This window comes from Caretta caretta, chromosome 11 (assembly GCF_965140235.1).
Source record: "Caretta caretta isolate rCarCar2 chromosome 11, rCarCar1.hap1, whole genome shotgun sequence".
NCBI lineage: Eukaryota > Metazoa > Chordata > Testudines > Cheloniidae > Caretta > Caretta caretta.
The window spans coordinates 64236170-64254078 of NC_134216.1; the positions used below are offsets into that span (position 1 = coordinate 64236170).

General features: G+C 41.5%; 1 protein-coding gene across 7 annotated transcripts in view; it reads left to right on the top strand.

The window, feature by feature from the left end:
* PIKFYVE (phosphoinositide kinase, FYVE-type zinc finger containing) overlaps positions 1–17909 on the top strand; it is a 99504-nt gene that overhangs the window by 23155 nt on the left and 58440 nt on the right. For 6 of the 7 annotated variants that reach the window (XM_048869275.2, XM_048869277.2, XM_048869278.2 and 3 more), the window contains 5 exons: positions 2563–2701; positions 5904–6061; positions 7258–7369; positions 9409–9556; positions 10057–10224. In XM_048869275.2, the coding sequence (XP_048725232.1) occupies positions 2563–2701; positions 5904–6061; positions 7258–7369; positions 9409–9556; positions 10057–10224 (725 nt within the window). The remainder of the gene's footprint in view (positions 1–2562; positions 2702–5903; positions 6062–7257; positions 7370–9408; positions 9557–10056; positions 10225–17909) is intronic. The other variant, XM_048869279.2, reaches the window with a different exon arrangement.

The following is a 17909-nucleotide window of genomic DNA, read 5'->3' on the forward strand; positions in this document are numbered from 1 at the left end:
TAGCTGCTATTTGACTGCTAACTTGACTGAATTCCATTTCTAACTCATTGGGCATATGGATAACCATTCTAACCAGCTATTTGATATAGATTTTATTTGCCAGTCAAGATAAGTATATATTGCTGAAAATAGGAGGATCATACAAGAGACTATAAAGGATGTTCTTAGAGGACCCAAGTCTGCCACAGTTACGATGCCCACAAGTGATCCCATTGAAATCAATTGAACTACTCTATGTAGTGAAGCAAATAGGGTTTCGGAGGCATAGAGGTGAAAAGACTTGCTCAAGGTCACCCAACAGGCCAGTGGCAAAACTGGGTCTAGAACCCAGATCTCCTGAGTCCCAGTCCAGTGCACTATCCACTAGGCCACAATTCAGCTATATACAATCAGGCTTTGAATGTAATCGATGGTGACAAAGTTTTGATATGAATGTCCATTTAGTTAGCTGGTCATGTTTGTGTGGTTTTATACATACCTACATAAATAAAACAGTTATGCTTTCTACAGCTAGATGGCATAGTTAAATTAGTTCTTGTAAAACAATTGACTAGTACTAGAAAACATTTGATATGGGAAGTTGTTAAAACTGTATAACTTTTTCTGTACTGATCTAAATGATCGGTTCTTGAAATGCTGTTAACTCATGTGACTAGGAACATAACATCTGCGGTAGCTGAAGGCTATTAGCAATGACAGCCTTAGCTGTATGTCAGAGGTATGCTGTGACACATTGCTTATATTGGCCAGGAAAATGCTATTAATTGTCCTTTAAATGTCAATTGTTGAAGTACCAACGTGGCTTGTCTTGATCCTGACTCGCTCATTACCTAATTTGAGCCTATTAATGTAGACTTTTCCGCTTTCTTTCAAACACTTCAGCAGGCCAGTACTACTGATTGAAAGACTGCTGCTTTTTTATTCTATTGCTGCTTTTTTTTTTTTAAATATAACTTCAGTGTCCACAATCTTACAGTTTCATGTTCCATTAACTTCTGTAGTCTGCATTCCCTAGCTATCTAATAGTTCTAGAGTAAGGCCAAAAGGACTATCAGATCATCACTTTTGACCTCTGTCTCACAGGCCACCAGCAGCACCCGCACGCCAAACCCAACAACTGAAATTAGACCAAAGTATTACAGCCTTTAGGAGACTAGACTATTATGTGCCCCAGGCAGAGACTAGGAGGGACTGCGATACACCAATACCAAAGGCCCCTGAAATGGCAGGGAATTGATTTAAATGAGAGAATCCTGGTAAATGACCTGCACCCATGCTGCAGAGGAGTCACATAAATAAAAAGTCCTCCCCAGCCCCATATATGACAATCAGTTAGAGCCTGAGCACGTGAGCAAGAACCAGCCAGCCAAGCACCTGAGAGGAAGCTCAGTACCACCTCCCAGCACTGGCCCACCTTACCCAGTTCACGATCTCCAGCTGTGGTATCGCTGCTGTTTCAGGGGGAGACCAAGAAACCCCAGACTGCGCTGGGGTTGGGGAAGGGAGAGAATTCCTTCATGACCTCTGCAGGTGACCCGAAATGTGAGATTTTGAGGATATCGAACATGAACCAGATGGGACCCCTCTGCCCCACACTGTCAGCAGGAGCTCTACGAGTCCCACTTATAAAGTGGTCTAGCTCTCTTAAAACTATGCTTGTTTGCCCCCCACAACGTCTATTGGGAGGCTGTTCCAAACCCTCACTTCTCTGATGGTTGGAGACCTTCTGATTTCCAGCCTGAATTTGTTCACTGTCAGTTTGATTAACATGTCACTATCTGTCCTATAATTCATAGCTTATTCCTGAAAAAACTTAATGCACTAAAAGATTGTAACGCCTAAAAGAGGACAATTGCAGAAGTTGCACAATTCTTCCCCTCCTATAAAACAAACCAAAACCCTACCAGGAACCTGTTTAAAATCACTTTTTAAACTAGCTTAAGTTGGGTATTGTCCCCATAAAGAACTCTCATTTCAAAATGCATTACTGTGAGTGGGTGGGGAAGAGACAATAAAATAAAATATACTCTGGGTCACTCTGAGGCGTCCCAAAGCTGTGGGATGTTGAAGAAGAGGATACATTTGCTTTTTGTCACTATATAATATATCACCATTTTGTGAAACTGTTGAATGCGTTATTCACTGGAGCGTGGGACTTGACCCAGTGTTTGGAAACAGTTGGGTCCAAGGTTGATTTTTTTTTTCCTCCCACCCCCGGCCCCCATCCTTATGGGGAGGAAAAAAACCCACTTGGCTCAAATAGTTCTCCTGATGTGAAGCTGTTCAATATGAACTATTTTGCCTGTTAACATCTTTTATAATATAGAGATTCCATGTAATCTCTTTCAGCACAATATCATTTTAATGTTCCCTGTATTGCAGCCATCTTAAAGTGTCATTCCCCACCTCTCCCAAATTAAGTGCTGCTTTGGAAAGCTAGCGTATGCTAGCACATTGCTTAAAGATTCTTGAAGCATGTTGTAAGGTCACAGCCTGTTCTGATAAAGTTTTGTTTATGAGGGGTTTGCAGACTATAAGTATTGTTTCTCTTTCTCTCTCCAGATCGGCCAGCATTACTAACCTGTCACTGGATCGGTCTGGTTCACCCATGGTGCCTGCATACGAGACATCCGTCAGTCCCCAGGCTAATCGCACGTATTTGAAAGCAGATACCAATGAGGATGAACGAAAAATTCTTCTGGTACAAACTAGATTTTTGTTGTCTTCCATTGTGAGAGCAATGTGTTATGTGTGTCTGTCTTTCTAATGCTTTCTTTGTGGTACAGGTTGTGGCTCGTGTGTGTGTGGATTTTAAAATGATCCTTGAGTTTTTTTCCTTATGGGTTAGCAAGTTCTAACTGTAAATAGTTGTTTTAATGTAAAATAGTTATCTAGTCATTTGAATGAGTTAGAGACCACAGCTAATGTTAGAAGTTTTGAAATTTGACCTTCTCCCTATCTGCTTTGCTTGCGGAGTTAATGTAACTTTTCTCATAGGAAGTAGCACTAATGCATTTGTTCCAGGAAAAGCAATCAAAACCAGTAGCACAGCACTCTGGAGCAATCCTGTTATAAAACATTCTGTTCTGTGTGTTGTGAGAAATACTATATAAAACTAAAAAAAACCCAAAATCCCAAACCCTTGTTTACATACTTAACGTTTATAAAATCAATTAGAATGGAGGGAGGGGGGAGATGTTTCATTTAAAACTGTCCAAACTGCATAACTAGTGTTGAATCTTTCTGGAGGTCTGTTACCATTCAAAACCAATAAGGTCAAATCTTGTACTAGTGTGGTCTCCCTGTGGATTGCATATGTAAGGGCAGAATTTGATGTTTGGTGGTGGCTCACCTTTTTATTGTAGAGCTTCCACATTGAAGCAAGCTTTATAATGAGACAATTTCTTCCTTTCAAGGAGAATGCTGTAGCAGATATGCTCTGCAGAAGGGATCTAGGAGTGTCAGGGAGAGTAGGGGGACAGCTTAGGATCTTATTCAGTCTGGGGGACAGAGACACTAACAGCTTAAACGTTACAAATACAGCTTGGGACAAAATAGTCAAAGCTGTTGTGTCTTCACTTAACTTTAGATCTGATTTTTAGAATTGTTGCTTTTATGCAATAATTTAGGATGTCATAATTGCTTCTTGTAATACAGGAACTGTCCTGAGTCCCTGTCAGGTCATGATACTCTTAAGTGGTGCATTGAATTGACTATACTGTGATAAAAAGTTAATGGCCTTTGCTTGCAAAGGGGGAGTTTGACAAGGTGCAGGAGCACTGGAATTCTGAATGAAATCCATGCACGCTTCCATAATCTGCAAGCTAAAATCCTAGAGTTTAAAGTGTTGTGGTGTTCTGCCACTTGATTTCAGTCTAAAACACAAAGCAATATTAAGATAACTGAATTCTACTGAATCAAATTTTATATACTCCTGCCATGGCGGGAGTGACGTGCTTTGTAGCTGACCACCCCAAAACATGCAGTGCACTGGACAGGCTAGCATGGGATGCATGGAACTGGAGTCAACCAATCAGTGGGACCAGGTTCCTGTAAGATGAAGCCAAGGGGGATAGAAATTTCTGGGACAGATATAGTAAACCTGTGCACACAAAACTGGGTTAAAATTATAGGATTTTTTTTTCGGGGTGGGGATAGGGAAGATCCTAAGGAAACCAAACTTTCCTGGCAAACTTGTCATCTCAGCAAAAGGGTTAGACGAGAGGAATGCTGATCAGATTTGATAAATCACTCAATTACTTGAATTTTTAAAGGGGTGAGGAACTGGGTTTGCTTATGGTGTATGAAGAGGCATGTAGTAGAGTCCTGGCTGCTTTTTTTATTTTTTTTTTTATTTGTGTGTGTGTGTGCATGTTTATATATAATATATATAAAATCAGGAATGTTGAATCTAGTCTTGCTCTGGGAGATATCAGTATGTCTTGTGAGCTTTTTTAGCCCTTTGTTTGAAGGTGTGTGTGTTTGTTAAACACACACAACCCTAAAAACTGTCCTAAACAGAGATTAATAATAAAAATAAAAACACTTGACGTCTAAATGAAAATCACTTCCCCTCTCAATCAGTTTGCTTGATAACTAATGTCATAATTCTGTTGGTTCTGTGTGTTTACATAGTCTTCCGGGGGGGCGGGGGGTGAACCCTACACTTCTTTAGGCTAACTTTATGCATCATGTAGTAGCAACTAAAGAAACAATCCCAATTCTTTCCTCTCTTCCTCTTTGGGCTGTTTCAACACCTGCAGATCTTTTCCTGTGGTGCATGTCCTTTCAAATGACTGGAACATCTGTCCACAAGGATAAGAGCATTGTCTGGGTGTGCTGGTGGGGAAGAGTTGTTCTGGCCTGCAGAGACATAGCCATGACCAATATTAGGTAGGGTACAGCCATACTAGTGTCAGGCGGTTTTATGACAACATGATTCAAAGTTGTAGTGTAACTAACCAACACATCAGACCCTGTGATTCAGAGTTGTCTAGCACCAGAGATCTGTGGAGAGAACCTGAATCATGGGGTGGGTGGAAATCATGTTCATGGATGTCCTGGGCCCTTGGTTATGTTAACTGGAAAGTGAGGTCCTGGAGGTGTCTTACCATGCAGAAAACTAGCTTTGATTGCCCAGCTGTGGCTGCTTTTATGGAGGTGGAAGTACAGGTAAAGGAGTGTTTGCGTCAAAATGGATGGAGGCCTGAACCTTAAGGATTCAGAATGGGGTACAGAAGATTGGAAGTAGGGATTAGGTAGTGTGATTTGGCCTCTCAATTGGCAATAAGTGGAGATGGTGGAGAGGCATTCGTCCATAGAAATGGGATGGTAGAAGTTACTTGAACAAAATGGCAACATAGAAAGCATCATTCTCAAAGGGATCTCCTTAACTAGTTGACCAAAGAGAGCTCTGAAAGAGGCTTGAGTGCAGCATTCAGGTCAACAGCACAGAATGTTCAGAAGAGCATTTATTGCTTTACCTGAAGAAAGATTCAGTGTTCCTTGGTCTTCTACGTAGCCCCCAGTTCCAGGGGGCTGGAAGAGGGAGTTCAGCATGGTAGCTTTACTGCTAGGAAAGTACTTGCCTGACTTACACAGTGAGCTTTTGCATTGTTTGACTGTATGTATAAAATATTACTGCAAAATTCTTCCCTTCTTTCTGAATTGATCTTTGCTGCCTCATTCTCAGTGTATAGGATCACTTGCTGTAAAAGAAAGGACTTAAATAGCAGCTGATGTACGCTGCTTATTTAGAAGCAAATACATAACGGCTTCGACTTTACTCTTATTATTGGAAGGCTGTTGCTCAGGAGCCAATTTGAAGGCTTGTGCTGATGTAGCTGTATCTAACTGCAAGGTCAGTCTTTCTAAAATCCTCCGTAACTGTCTCTCTCACACAGGACTCTGTCCAGTTAAAGGATTTGTGGAAGAAAATTTGCCATCACAATAGTGGGATGGAGTTTCAGGACCACCGCTATTGGCTGCGGACCCATCCCAACTGCATTGTGGGAAAGGAACTAGTCAACTGGCTCATCAGAAATGGACACATTACCACAAGGTATTCCTGATATTTAAAAATGCTTAAATTAAACCCATCTGCCATTGCACTCATCGTCTGTGTTGGTTGGCATGTGTGTAAATTTCCCCCCCCCCCCCCAGTGGTATATTCCCCCTTTAAAGTGAGTGTGCATGTGTATCAGTGGATGGAGAGAGGAAATGAGACTCTGATCTCCTCCTCCTCCTCCTCCCTTCCTCTGAACAAGGGAAAGAATGTCTTTAGCTCATTTGATAATTCTGACAGCACATAACTTAATGAGGGGGCAAGTTGAGTCGGAAGCTAGGGCAGACGACTAGCACAAGGGAATGGAGTTACCCAGTGGGAAGGGAAAGGTAGCTGGGGGGCCGGGAGGGAGCAGAATGGGAGTAGCAGACTGAAATGGGCAGAGGGGACAGTGAGAGAATGGTAATCACTAAAACTGGCACGAGACTACTGTTAAGAATGTCTCTGTTTTTGGAACACTGTGCTCTGTTTCATAATTGCTGATCAACTCGTTCTTAAAGGTTTCCTAATGTTGGTTGAACTAAGCCATGCCTTTTGGGTAGATGCTCTAGTGACAGTCTCCACTTTTAAATAATGTAACCTCCGTCAACAAAAGATCAGATCAACTGTGCTGCGTGGATACTGCAGTTGTGTTTCTTAGCTGCACGAGCACAACCTTGCTGCTATAGCTGGCTGGCCTGGGGGTGGGTTTCAGTACCCCTCTAACTATTTGTAGGCTTTGGATGGCCCCAAGATCTAGGGATAACTGGGTCTGCAATGTAACAGCTTACCATCCCGTATAGCACTGTATGTTTGCCTTGCAGTGCTGAGGGCTTGTAAAGGATTATCCCTGTCTTACTGAGTTAAGAAGGGCAGGAATCGAGATGATTCAAGCCTGCACAGCATGGGCCTGAGTCTTCAGCGGTGCTGAGTACCTACAGCAAGGAGTTGGGGCGTGGGGGGGAGGGTGTTCAGCACTTCCAAAAATCAACAGCCAAACATATAGGTGGGGAACACTTGCATTCCTGGCTCGAGTCATGTTTTCAATCCACTGTCTCACCAAATTGTCTCTAAATAAGTACCTTTTCTCTAACAAATAATGCAAAATAAAGGAGAGCTAAATTATGCTTTTTTTGGGTAAAAGTTTGTACTGTAAACCATACACACTTATAACCAGACTCTTAATACTCGCCTGTCTCTTATTCTGCCCTTAGAGCTCAAGCCATCGCAATAGGACAAGCACTGGTAGATGGACGCTGGCTTGATTGTGTCAGTCACCATGATCAAATCTTTAGAGATGAATATGCTCTGTACAGACCACTACAGGTACAGAAACCTTTTCTAGCTGCCATTGGAATATCGATTCAGTTGTGGCTGGCGAACTGTTGTCACTTTTCTTCCTCTGTATGCTCTGCTAGCTCCTAGGTTTCAAGAGAACTAGGCCTAGCTTGCCTCATGTTCTCTGTACTCTTGGTGCTGTCCCTGTGCCAGCTGGGTCTGTCTTGTGTTGTGAGTGTGTGGAAATACTCATAATCTCATTACACCAATGTAAACTAATTGAGTTAACGTCATAGAGGAAACTAGGTCAGGCAAGGAAGCTTTGATGCTTCCTCTGTGAGGAGAAAGGGTGGCCACACCTATGTTAAGTTAAAAAGGAGGAGGGGTTCTAAAATCTCTGATTGCATCAACAAAAGTCTAAAGTCACAATGGTAAGCACATTCCAGTGTGGCTTCTGAATAGCATAGCCAGTATTCAGAACAGCTGTCGCACTCTAGGAGTAGATGTCACTTGTGATACAGCATGTAGCTTTTCCTGGAAGGGCCATTGTCTCTTTGAACAATGACATCTTTGACAAGTTCTTCATAAAGACTTAAAAAATACACCATCCTTCCAACTCTTAGACAATATTTTGGGAAATTAATTGCTTAATTACTGATCAAAAGAAGTTGATGGGTTTAGGAAGAGATTGAATTCCCTAATTTACTTATTGTTGCCAGTAAAGTATCTGGAGACTTTGCGTAAAGGGTTTCTCTACCCTAGTATATAAATGGTCTCTCTTTATTCTGAGCCTGAGTTGCAGTGTGGAGAAAGAAAGTCAGGGCCCCCGTAAAGGAGAAGTGACTGAAGATGCTGTCTGGGCTCTGGCATTGTCCTGCTTGAGATATGCTGAGGTGTAAGATCTGCCAAAACCATTAGTTTTTGTCTTGATTCATGCAATCACTTCTACCAGTCAAGAAACAACAGAAAGTTTTAGTTATAGTTGGTCGTATATAGTCTGCAGTTCATGATTAACTTGTGGTTTACCGGTCATGCTCTTGTATGATCTCTGATCCTGTAGTGTGTAAAGTCAGCAGGAAGTTGCATCTGACTCTCCTCTTGTCTATTTCTGTATAAATTGGGAGTAACTCAACTGAATTCAGTGGAGTTAAACTGGTGTCAGTGAATTTGTTTTTGCAGCAATTGTATTAGTTTCAAAGGAGGAAATTCTAACTAGAACTGCAATTCCTTTGGTGACTGGAAATTTCTGTCTTAGGGGTGGGGTGGGGTGGGGGGTAGATTGAAGTTGCTGTCTGCTCTCTGGGATTCCCTGCCATAAGATCCCAAGGCCTTGCTTCACAATAGTTTCTCTCTTGATTTAGAGGGCCAAACCTGGCTTTCAACTGAATCAGTTAGCCCCACTTGATTTGGTCAGTCACAGAATTGTTCAAGGGGCTAAAAGTGCATGTCCTTCTCCCAGATCAGCATGGTCAGTTTATGGGGGTAAAGTATAGAGTTTGGCAAACCCCTTTGCTCTAGTCCTAGCTCTCAAATCTGTGCAGGCTCTTAACATGTTGTGGGGGTGAATAGAAAACTTGCAAGTCTTTCATTTGCCTCAATCATAGAATATCAAGGTTGGGAGGGACCTCAGGAGGTCATCTAGTCCAACCCCCTGCTCAAAGCAGAACCAATCCGCAATATTTGCCCCAGGTCCCTAAATGGCCCCCTCAAGGATTGAACTCACAACCCTGGGTTTAGCAGGCCAATGCTCAAAAGACTGAGCTATCCCTCTCCAACATGATTGACTTGTGAGAGTGAGGTGAGGTGCCTGGGGGAAGAAGCAAAGACTGATGTGGGCAGAGTAAAGAGGTACTCGCTTCCTGTCCTAAACAGTTGCTGCCCCCCCTCAAGTGGTGGGTGGTTCCGTGATAAGTTTATCCCACTGTGTGCATACATTTACTTTTGTGAAGTGCTTCAGGCTGCAAGACACAATATAAATGTAAGCTGTTGCTGTTTTGATCAGTGCATAGTGGTGCCTTTCTAAAGCAGTTTAACATCCCAGAAGGGCTGAAGAATTAAATTTACTTTCTCTTTTCCTGATCTCCCAGAGCACAGAGTTCTCGGAAACCCCCTCTCCAGACAGTGATTCGGTGAACTCCGTAGAGGGGCACTCTGAGCCATCCTGGTTCAAAGACATCAAGTTTGATGACAGTGACACAGAACAAATCCCTGACGAAGGGGAGGATAACTTGGCCAGTGAGTTTCAATTGACTCTCTTCCATCTTCGCATGACAAATTAGCATAACTCTCTCTCTTTTTGTGTGTGTATGTGTAATGGAAGTGAAAGTCCTACTTTGCTGGTAGTAGCTGTAAGGTTCCAAGTAAACTAAAACCTCACTAGTTCTCCTGTTTCTTGTGGTGGATACAGTATTTTCTAATCAGTTTGCAAAACTTGATGTTTCCAAATTAGTATAAACTCTCTGGATTACAGTAGCACAGACGGACTAGTTCGGGGTGTCAAGACAGACACTGTCCTAATGTTCACTTGGGTTTTAAAATAAATCTATAGAACTTCCTTCCAACACTTAATCTTATCTTGAAGTGTACAGATTTAAGACTGAAAATACTGTATCCCTTTTAGTATTGCACACTGGGCTTTATGTATTAAAGACAATTTTTCTCCTCTCCAATACCCTCATGATACCCATTTGAACCCCTTTCCTCCCTGTATCTTCCCCCTTACCCAACATTAAAAGACTCCGCCAGCCCTAGCAAGCGTACATCAGTCAGCAGCTTCCAGTCCACAATGGACAGTGACTCAGCCGCTTCCATCAACCTGAACGTGGAGCTGGACAACGTGAACTTCCATATCAAGAAGCACTCCAAGTACCCACATGTGCCCCCTCACCCTGCCGACCAAAAAGGTACGAGGTAGTCACCAGCTGGAGTTGCACATGATGGAGAGCGGTGCCCTGACACTGATGAGTTTACCCACTACTACCTGTAGTTGTCTTGTTGATGGGTGTATATATGAGATCTTTTTAGTTAGCCCACCTGCATACGTCCTCTTGACACGATTACCTTTGTAGGGGTGCTCAGAATAAGCCAACTATGCCACCTTCTCTGAAGAGCGTGCAACTTCTTGTGTGGCTATTCTCTTTGCAGTTGGAGGATACCATGCTACCTCCTCTCTCCTTTCACAGCATGGCAGTTCCAGACATATTGTCTTGTTCAGCTAACTGGGACAACATCGTAAGTTCTGGCCAATTTAAGGTGTGATTATTTAAAAAAAAAAAAATCAGACTGCCACTTTTTTTAATCACCATTAGTGATGGAGAAAACTTAATCCCTCCATCTCTTTTCATCAGTTTACCACTGTTGGTCCAATTATCCTTTTATAAAATGCATTGATTAACAAATCTAATAGTCAAACTGCTGAGTAACTCTTAAATCTCTTCTATAAATGAATGCTAAATTGGAATGTGAAAAGGCAAGTGAAACCTATTTGAAAATATCACCTATTCTCCCATTCTATTTTAGTATACTGTGAACCACACTATGGCTGACTGAAACAAAGTCTGGCCCACTGTTTTTGTTTGCAAATAATTGTGGTGGCTCCTTTAAATGCTGGGGTGGCTCTTTATTTCTGTTCTCCTTTCCCTTACCTGCAGCTTCAACAGCTTTGCAGATTCCTGTCCTTGGTTTCTTCAAATGGGCATTTAAAAGTCTTTGATTATGGAATCTGTCCACAGTTCTTGTAAGGCTCACTAGCAGAGTAGAGGATCTTTAATTGGGATGCTCCTAGTGAGTGCATCCCTCAGTTGTCAATGTAAATACAATGGAAAAGTTTCTGTTGGGGTGAATTAGGACAGAAAAGCTTATTTTTTTTCACTTGTTCATTGCTCTGAAAAATTTTGGGTTGGACAGAGAATACTGGAAGCTTCAGCCTAAAATGAGTTTGATGCAGCAACTGTTAGCAACCAAAAAATGAAAAAGCCCCTTTGGCAGTGGGCTAACCTTAAATTCAAGTATCTACAGCAGGCACTGCTGGTACCTGCTAAAGTCTGTCCAGAAGGAAAGGAAAATAGGTGTATTGTAAAAATGAAAGTGCTGAAGGTACTTTCAAAAGCGGAGTGACTTTATATTCGATAATAGCCTAGTTTTGTCTGATGTTATGACCCCACCTTCTTCCCCTCAAAAGATTATCAGCAGCATCCATTGACTTCACTGACCATTATGGGCACAGCTTACTATGTGGGTTCCTAATTTAAGGCATTTAAGCTTGAAAATCTTGTCCACTGTACCTTATTCAGTATATAAAACTAGATATTTGAGAGCAAGCACACACAACTGGAATCAAAGATAAGCCATCTAATTCACAGTGTACAGTAGCTGGGGCAGTCAGGAATAAACCTAAAAGGATAGTGTGTTCCCACTACAGAGCTCTGAGATCTTGGAAATTGCTGATGCAGATGTTTCTAATCTTTTCTTTCCTTGTTCTCCTTCCTTTCAGAAGGGTGTGGGCTTCAATTCTCTGGAAGCTGTATGTTTATGTTCCTGTCACATTGATGAATATCATATTTGTCATTATCTACCCATTATAAACTGATAGGAAAATGTGATCCTAGGTGGTCTGTGGGATTTATTTATTATTTATGTATTTTATTTTTGCATAGGCCTAAATTTTTGTGTTAACTCCTAGACTTTAAGGTCAGAAGGGACCTTCATGTCATCTCGTCTGACCTCTTGCACATTGTAGGTCACAGAACCTCACAGACCCGCTCCTATAATAGCCAGAGGTTATGGGCCTGAGTTACTGAAGTCCTCAAATCATGGTTTAAAAACTTCAAGTTACAGAGAATCCACATTTACACTAATTTAAACCTGCAAGGGACCCATGCCCCATGCTGCAGAGGAAGACAAAAAAAAAAAAAAATGTCAGGGGCTCTGCCAATCTGAGAGAACTTTATTATGGAAGTAGATTCTGCTGTGTTGTAGCCTCAGCATGTTACTCTTCAATAGAGTTGTGAAGTTTGACCAAAGAATATAAGCCAGGCATGTTCTTGGGCTCCCCCTCACATTCAGGATTACAGAATTATTAAAAAGAAAAGGAGTACTTGTGGCACCTTAGAGACTATGCTCAAATAAATTTGTTGTGGCACCTTAATTTGAGCATGGTCTCTAAGGTGCCACAAGTTCTCCTTTTCTTTTTGCAAATACAGACTAATACGGCTGCTACTCTGAACCCTAGAATTATTAAAGACATCACTTGCCAAATTCAGCTGTTTATCTGCTTTCCAAGGACAGAAATAAGTGGGTTGATAGAAATCTGCAATGGGTTGTGGGCAGAGTTAGCATTACCGCTGGAATGAAATCTGTAGAGGGAATCTAAACTGGGAGGAGCTGGGACACTTGCGGAATTAGAAAAGGTGGAAACAACAAAATGAGACTCAAAGTGGAAGTTAATATACCTGGTGAGAGAGGGGGAATAATTCAAAAGATCCTTTTATTAAGAGGGAGAAACCTAGAATTCAGTAAATCTGAACTAAACTTGCCATTGTAAGTCTATATGGCTATGCAAGTCTGTATGGCTATGGTTGAGTCTCATTTATACCTGAGAGTCCGCTCCCAAGTGCAAGGAAGTGGGCTGCAGTTTGTCTTAAAGGATGGTAAGCCTGGTTACAGGCACTACAAAAGAAATCAGTGTAGTTTTGGGCTGTTAAGGCAAGCATTTTGTAAGGGGAATTTAATGGAGCTCCTCTGTGTCTGGAACTCGTGTAACCAAATCTGGAATTTTCCATTAATTTCTGGCATAAGTAAATTTATATCCAGGCAATTTTATAGCAATGTAAAATTGAGAGTAATATCGCTAAGATGATGGAATTGTCATGAGGTTGATCAGAATCTGGGTCTCTGTGTACAGCATTGTTTAACTAGGGGTAGATGTTCTACAACATTCGAAGCCAGTAATTGTGTGACTCTACATACTTATAGTTCCTGTCCTGTAGTGTGAGAACCTCTAGGGGAGGCTGTGGGATAAAGTGGAAAGGGAAACGCTTAGATGTTTTAGACAAGAAACCCTTCCTGACATTCTACGTGAGTCTGTGAAAATCTCAAAAGGGACTGGAGAACGGAGTGATGGCCCTATTGTTCCAGGCTTCTAAAACTAGGCTGGTCAGGACATGGGGAAACTGTACTGTATTTTCAGGGAAATCAAATGGATGATCTCCTAAAACATGAATGATGGCAAAAGGAAATTGCTAAAACAGCAGAGGTCAGATGCGTGTACTGTCACTTGTAAGTAAATATTGCTTGGTGGCTGTTCTGCCAAAATAATCTCCCTAAGAAATTAATGAACTAATTTGGATTAATTTTCCAAAGTATCCCCACATAGATGAACCTTTAGCTGCTAATTGATGCTGGATGCAGTCTGTTGGGACGTTGCCCTATGAAAATGATGGGAATTAGTCTCTGGCTTTGTTTTAGTCAGGATCTTCTGTTATCTTACATGGTAGTGAGTTTATTCCTTACCGTGAAAGAACTTGCAGAACTGGTGGTGACACACCCTCCTACAGCAGGAAGTAATTTGATGGGTTTGTCACACAATCTATAAGTCACAATCATGGGGAAAGGGGAGGTAAAGTAGGAACAAAGCATCTGTTCTAAGAAGTATGTAATCAATTCTGCAGTATAAAGTTACTTATGACTGGTGGAAATTGCAGGGTGCATACAGGGGACAGCTGTAGAGCAATAGTCTATAATGTACTAGAAACTTTTTGGTATTCTAATGCTGCTTTTTGATTGTTGCTGAGCCCAGTATAGGGACTTGTCTATGTAAGGACATTAAAGACTCAATAATATCAGACACTTCCAGGAAACTAAATTCCAGTACGATAACCTTGGAGTCAAATTTCATTCACTTCTTGGGTGTGCAGCCCAAATGCTGCAGAAGGTTGTTAATTTGTAAGCCAGAAAATGAAACTGATAAAAAATGAACTTGATCATCATGTTCTCCTCTTGTGTTTCATTCAGTGAAAACCCGCTCAGTGGTTAAAAGTGAATTAGTGTTAAAACAGCTAAACTTTTTTCATTGTTTAAACTGGGTTTTTTTGAGACTTCACCTTGTAGATGCTATGTCAATTTTTGACAATTCTATCTTCAGAGTCTCTTCAATACAGAGCAGTTTTCACCTTTGTGTAGTGAGACATAAAGGGGATAAAATTGTAGTGAAACAGGGGAAAGGAGGGTTGGCAGTCCATAATAAGGTGTCTTGTGGCTATTTTTTCTGTTTTTAACCAAAGCTTTTGTAGAACTATTCACCCAGTCTAATGTCCCAAGCTGTCTAGGTCCGCCTATGGTGAGTGAGGGCAAGCCCAGGCTTGCCTATTTGGGGGCATGTCACCACCAAGGGAAAATGGCATATATTCATTTTGCTAATGCAGGATGATTTTAAGACATTTTAAATTGCTATTAGTGATCTATAGTGATTACAGTAGCAATGAAGAAAAGCTTTGTCTCTCCTTCTGATCTCACTTCATCCTTCCTAATGGTCATGGCTATTGTGATTGGTTTTAACTCTTTCCATCCCTTTTCGACAGTGCGAATTATTGAAGTTGTTGAATAGTTTCCTGTATATCCTATTTCTACCCATGAAGCCCTATTTAAAAGCTATATAGAATCTATGGAATAAATTGCATTGTTTTATAGCCTGCATCTGTGAACAGACTAATTTCATCTATTTCAAACTTCCAAGGTACTTTTAGATCTCGGCTCTGGTCTATAAATAAGCTTGGTAGAATTTGATTTTTATTTTTTTATAACTTTGACAGATGCTTATTTTTAATTTTTTTCAGGTGTGGGACATTCAGACAATTATTTAATGACAGACCTTGAGATTCAGGAAGTTAAAGCTTTATAAACTATTAAAACACAAATTGTCAAAATATACAATGTAAATATCTTTAAAGAGAATCATGCTTGCTTTTACTATTCGTTTGCTAGTCCATTTGTAACTAGCCTGATTCAAAAGTTTAGATCACTACATTTTGAGTCTTAAGTTCTCGAGTGGCATTTCGATTACTTTGCTATCTGTAAATTTTAATGATTGTAATGGAAAATGTTTTGTGTGTGGTGAAATTGACATTTACTGATACTTATCAATAAAAATCTAATCCTTCAAGCTATGATTTAGCACACATGCTCCTTGCTCCCCAAAACAAAACATGTCATGGGTATAAGCAGGGATACAAAACAGTTACTGGTGCGGTACTGACTAATGATAGGCTGTGACCTCAGGACAGAATATCTTGAAGTAAAATATCTCATGAACTGCCGTTGCTGGAAACTCCACCTATTAGCTTCCATGGGGGAGAGCTGGAACTCTTGAGTCCCACCTTCAGTGGTACACAGCACTCTCTTCCAGCCCTGCTCTTGAATGTCAGGCCTCACAAAGTGACACACTTGGACTTATTTAAAAAAATAATTTTGGTTAACTTTCTAGAGACAGCCTCTCAAACAAAACAGTATACTTGGCTCTGACTTTATTGTCACAGGAGGCCTCTGTATGGGTGCTAAAGCTATCTAGCTTGTTAGACAAGGATACAAAAATTAAAACAACTTCCTGAAACGGGGCTTAAACAAAATATACCATATTATGCGGGGGATGGGGGTAGCATGTGACAAAACATTTATTGCTGCATGTTGGGTTCATCTGTAGTAACAAACTTGTGGCTTTGCCACTTACGAATAATGTGGTCATCCCAAACGCATGGCAATAAAATCTTGATACATTTTGATTTACAACATATGTATTTCAGATATTCCTAATAAGTAACCCTCACTTAGGGCTAGATTGTCATAGCCCCTACAGTGCATAGTGGAGTAAGATTCTCACATTGAGGCTCCAGCTGTGGGGGCGGGGGAAACTACTGCAAGGGAAGGAGTCCTGGTTCTGCCCTCTACTTGCTATCCAGGGTATATAGGGTAAGTGAGCTGCTCTGTGAAAAGAGGTTAAATAACTTACTTCTTACTCTAGTGTAAGTGGTGTTTGGGGAGGAATTATATCACAGATTAGTCTCTAGTATGCTTCTGGTGTAGGGTAGCTGTATGTTATCCCCTAAATGGGGCAGACTGCAAAGTAGTCAGCTAGCCTTTAGTATAAGTAGTTGTGCATAGCTTATTAAAGACACTCTCCTTTCAGCCTCTACTTGGACAAAATATTAGCGTATTAGTAACTAAGTTGAAGGGGATGCTGCCATCTTGGACTCTTCATCCATTATGTATGAAGCTTCAGTTTAGAGCACCTATTGGACAACATATCCAAACTTGGATTGGGATTCGTCCCTGCTGATTTATTTATTTAATTTTTTTAAGGGACCATGCTTGCATATGCCCACTCCTCTTTCCTGCTCCTTCTTCTCTATGCTGCCTAGTTTCACTGTCGCTGGAAAGAGTCCTCTTCCCAGACATGAACTGAAAGCATGTGCTTGAATTCCCAGGACATGTAATTAACCATTTGCAAAACAGAAAGGACTCCATGCACAGAGCTGTCAAATGCATGAAATAAAATGAAGAGATTGTGTTTCTCTGTCTACAGTCTAGCGCCATGGTTTTCAAGCTTTTTTTTTTTTTTCATTTGTGGACCGCTAAAAAATTTCAAATGGAAGTGCGGACCCCTCCGGAAATCTTAGATGTAGTCCGGGACCACAGGTTGAAAACCACTGGTCTAGAGTAATAATCCTAACGGCGGGAGGAAGGTGGTATCTGCAACACTAGCAGATATGAAACTACCAGGCAGAAATGCAACTTATGTTGATTGTGTCCCTCTTTAATGTTTTACTTGTGTTGTAATTCGTGAGGGCATAGTTCTGATATTTCTGCTACTTTATCAGTTGTCTTATTTAGTTCTGTATTTCTCTGCTTTGGAAGTGTGCACTCATCAGTCATCCCAGAGCAAGAGACTTCGTCTTGAAGTGTTAGGATTTTTTTTGGGGGGGAGGGCAGGGTGGTGGTCATGTTGGGGGTGCTTATGTGGGACTTTGGAGACTACTTTTTCCCTCTAAACAGCATTGTTGGTTTTTTGTTTTGGTTTTGTGAAAGCTGGATATAGTTACTAACTTGTCATGTGATGGTAATAACTGTTTTGATAGATAGATCCTGGAAAACTCTTTGGCAAACAAGTTGATGGATACCATATTCTGTAATTACTTATCTTGTATTACATAACATGCATGCATATATTATACACTGGGGTGACCAAACTTACTGACCCTCAGAGCCGCATATGACAATCTTCAGATGTTTGAGAGCTGGTGCACACCTGCAGCCCTGCGGATACCCCTGCCCTGCTGCCAGAGGTGACGTGTGGGGGGAGGCACATGGGGTCACATGCCGTGCCCCTTCCACACCCCCCAACCCCCCCTGGATTTTTGCCAGGATTTGCTGGCCTCGCTTAGTCACATGCCGCCGGGCCCCCTCCCTGCACGGCAGCTGCTGGAGCTAGTGAGCTGTGGCTATGCAGGGGTTGCTGAGGGTAAGAGGGGAGTGTGCTGGGGGGGTCATGACTCTAGCTATGGGAGTGGGGGGAGCTGAACCTTTAAACTATGCTCCT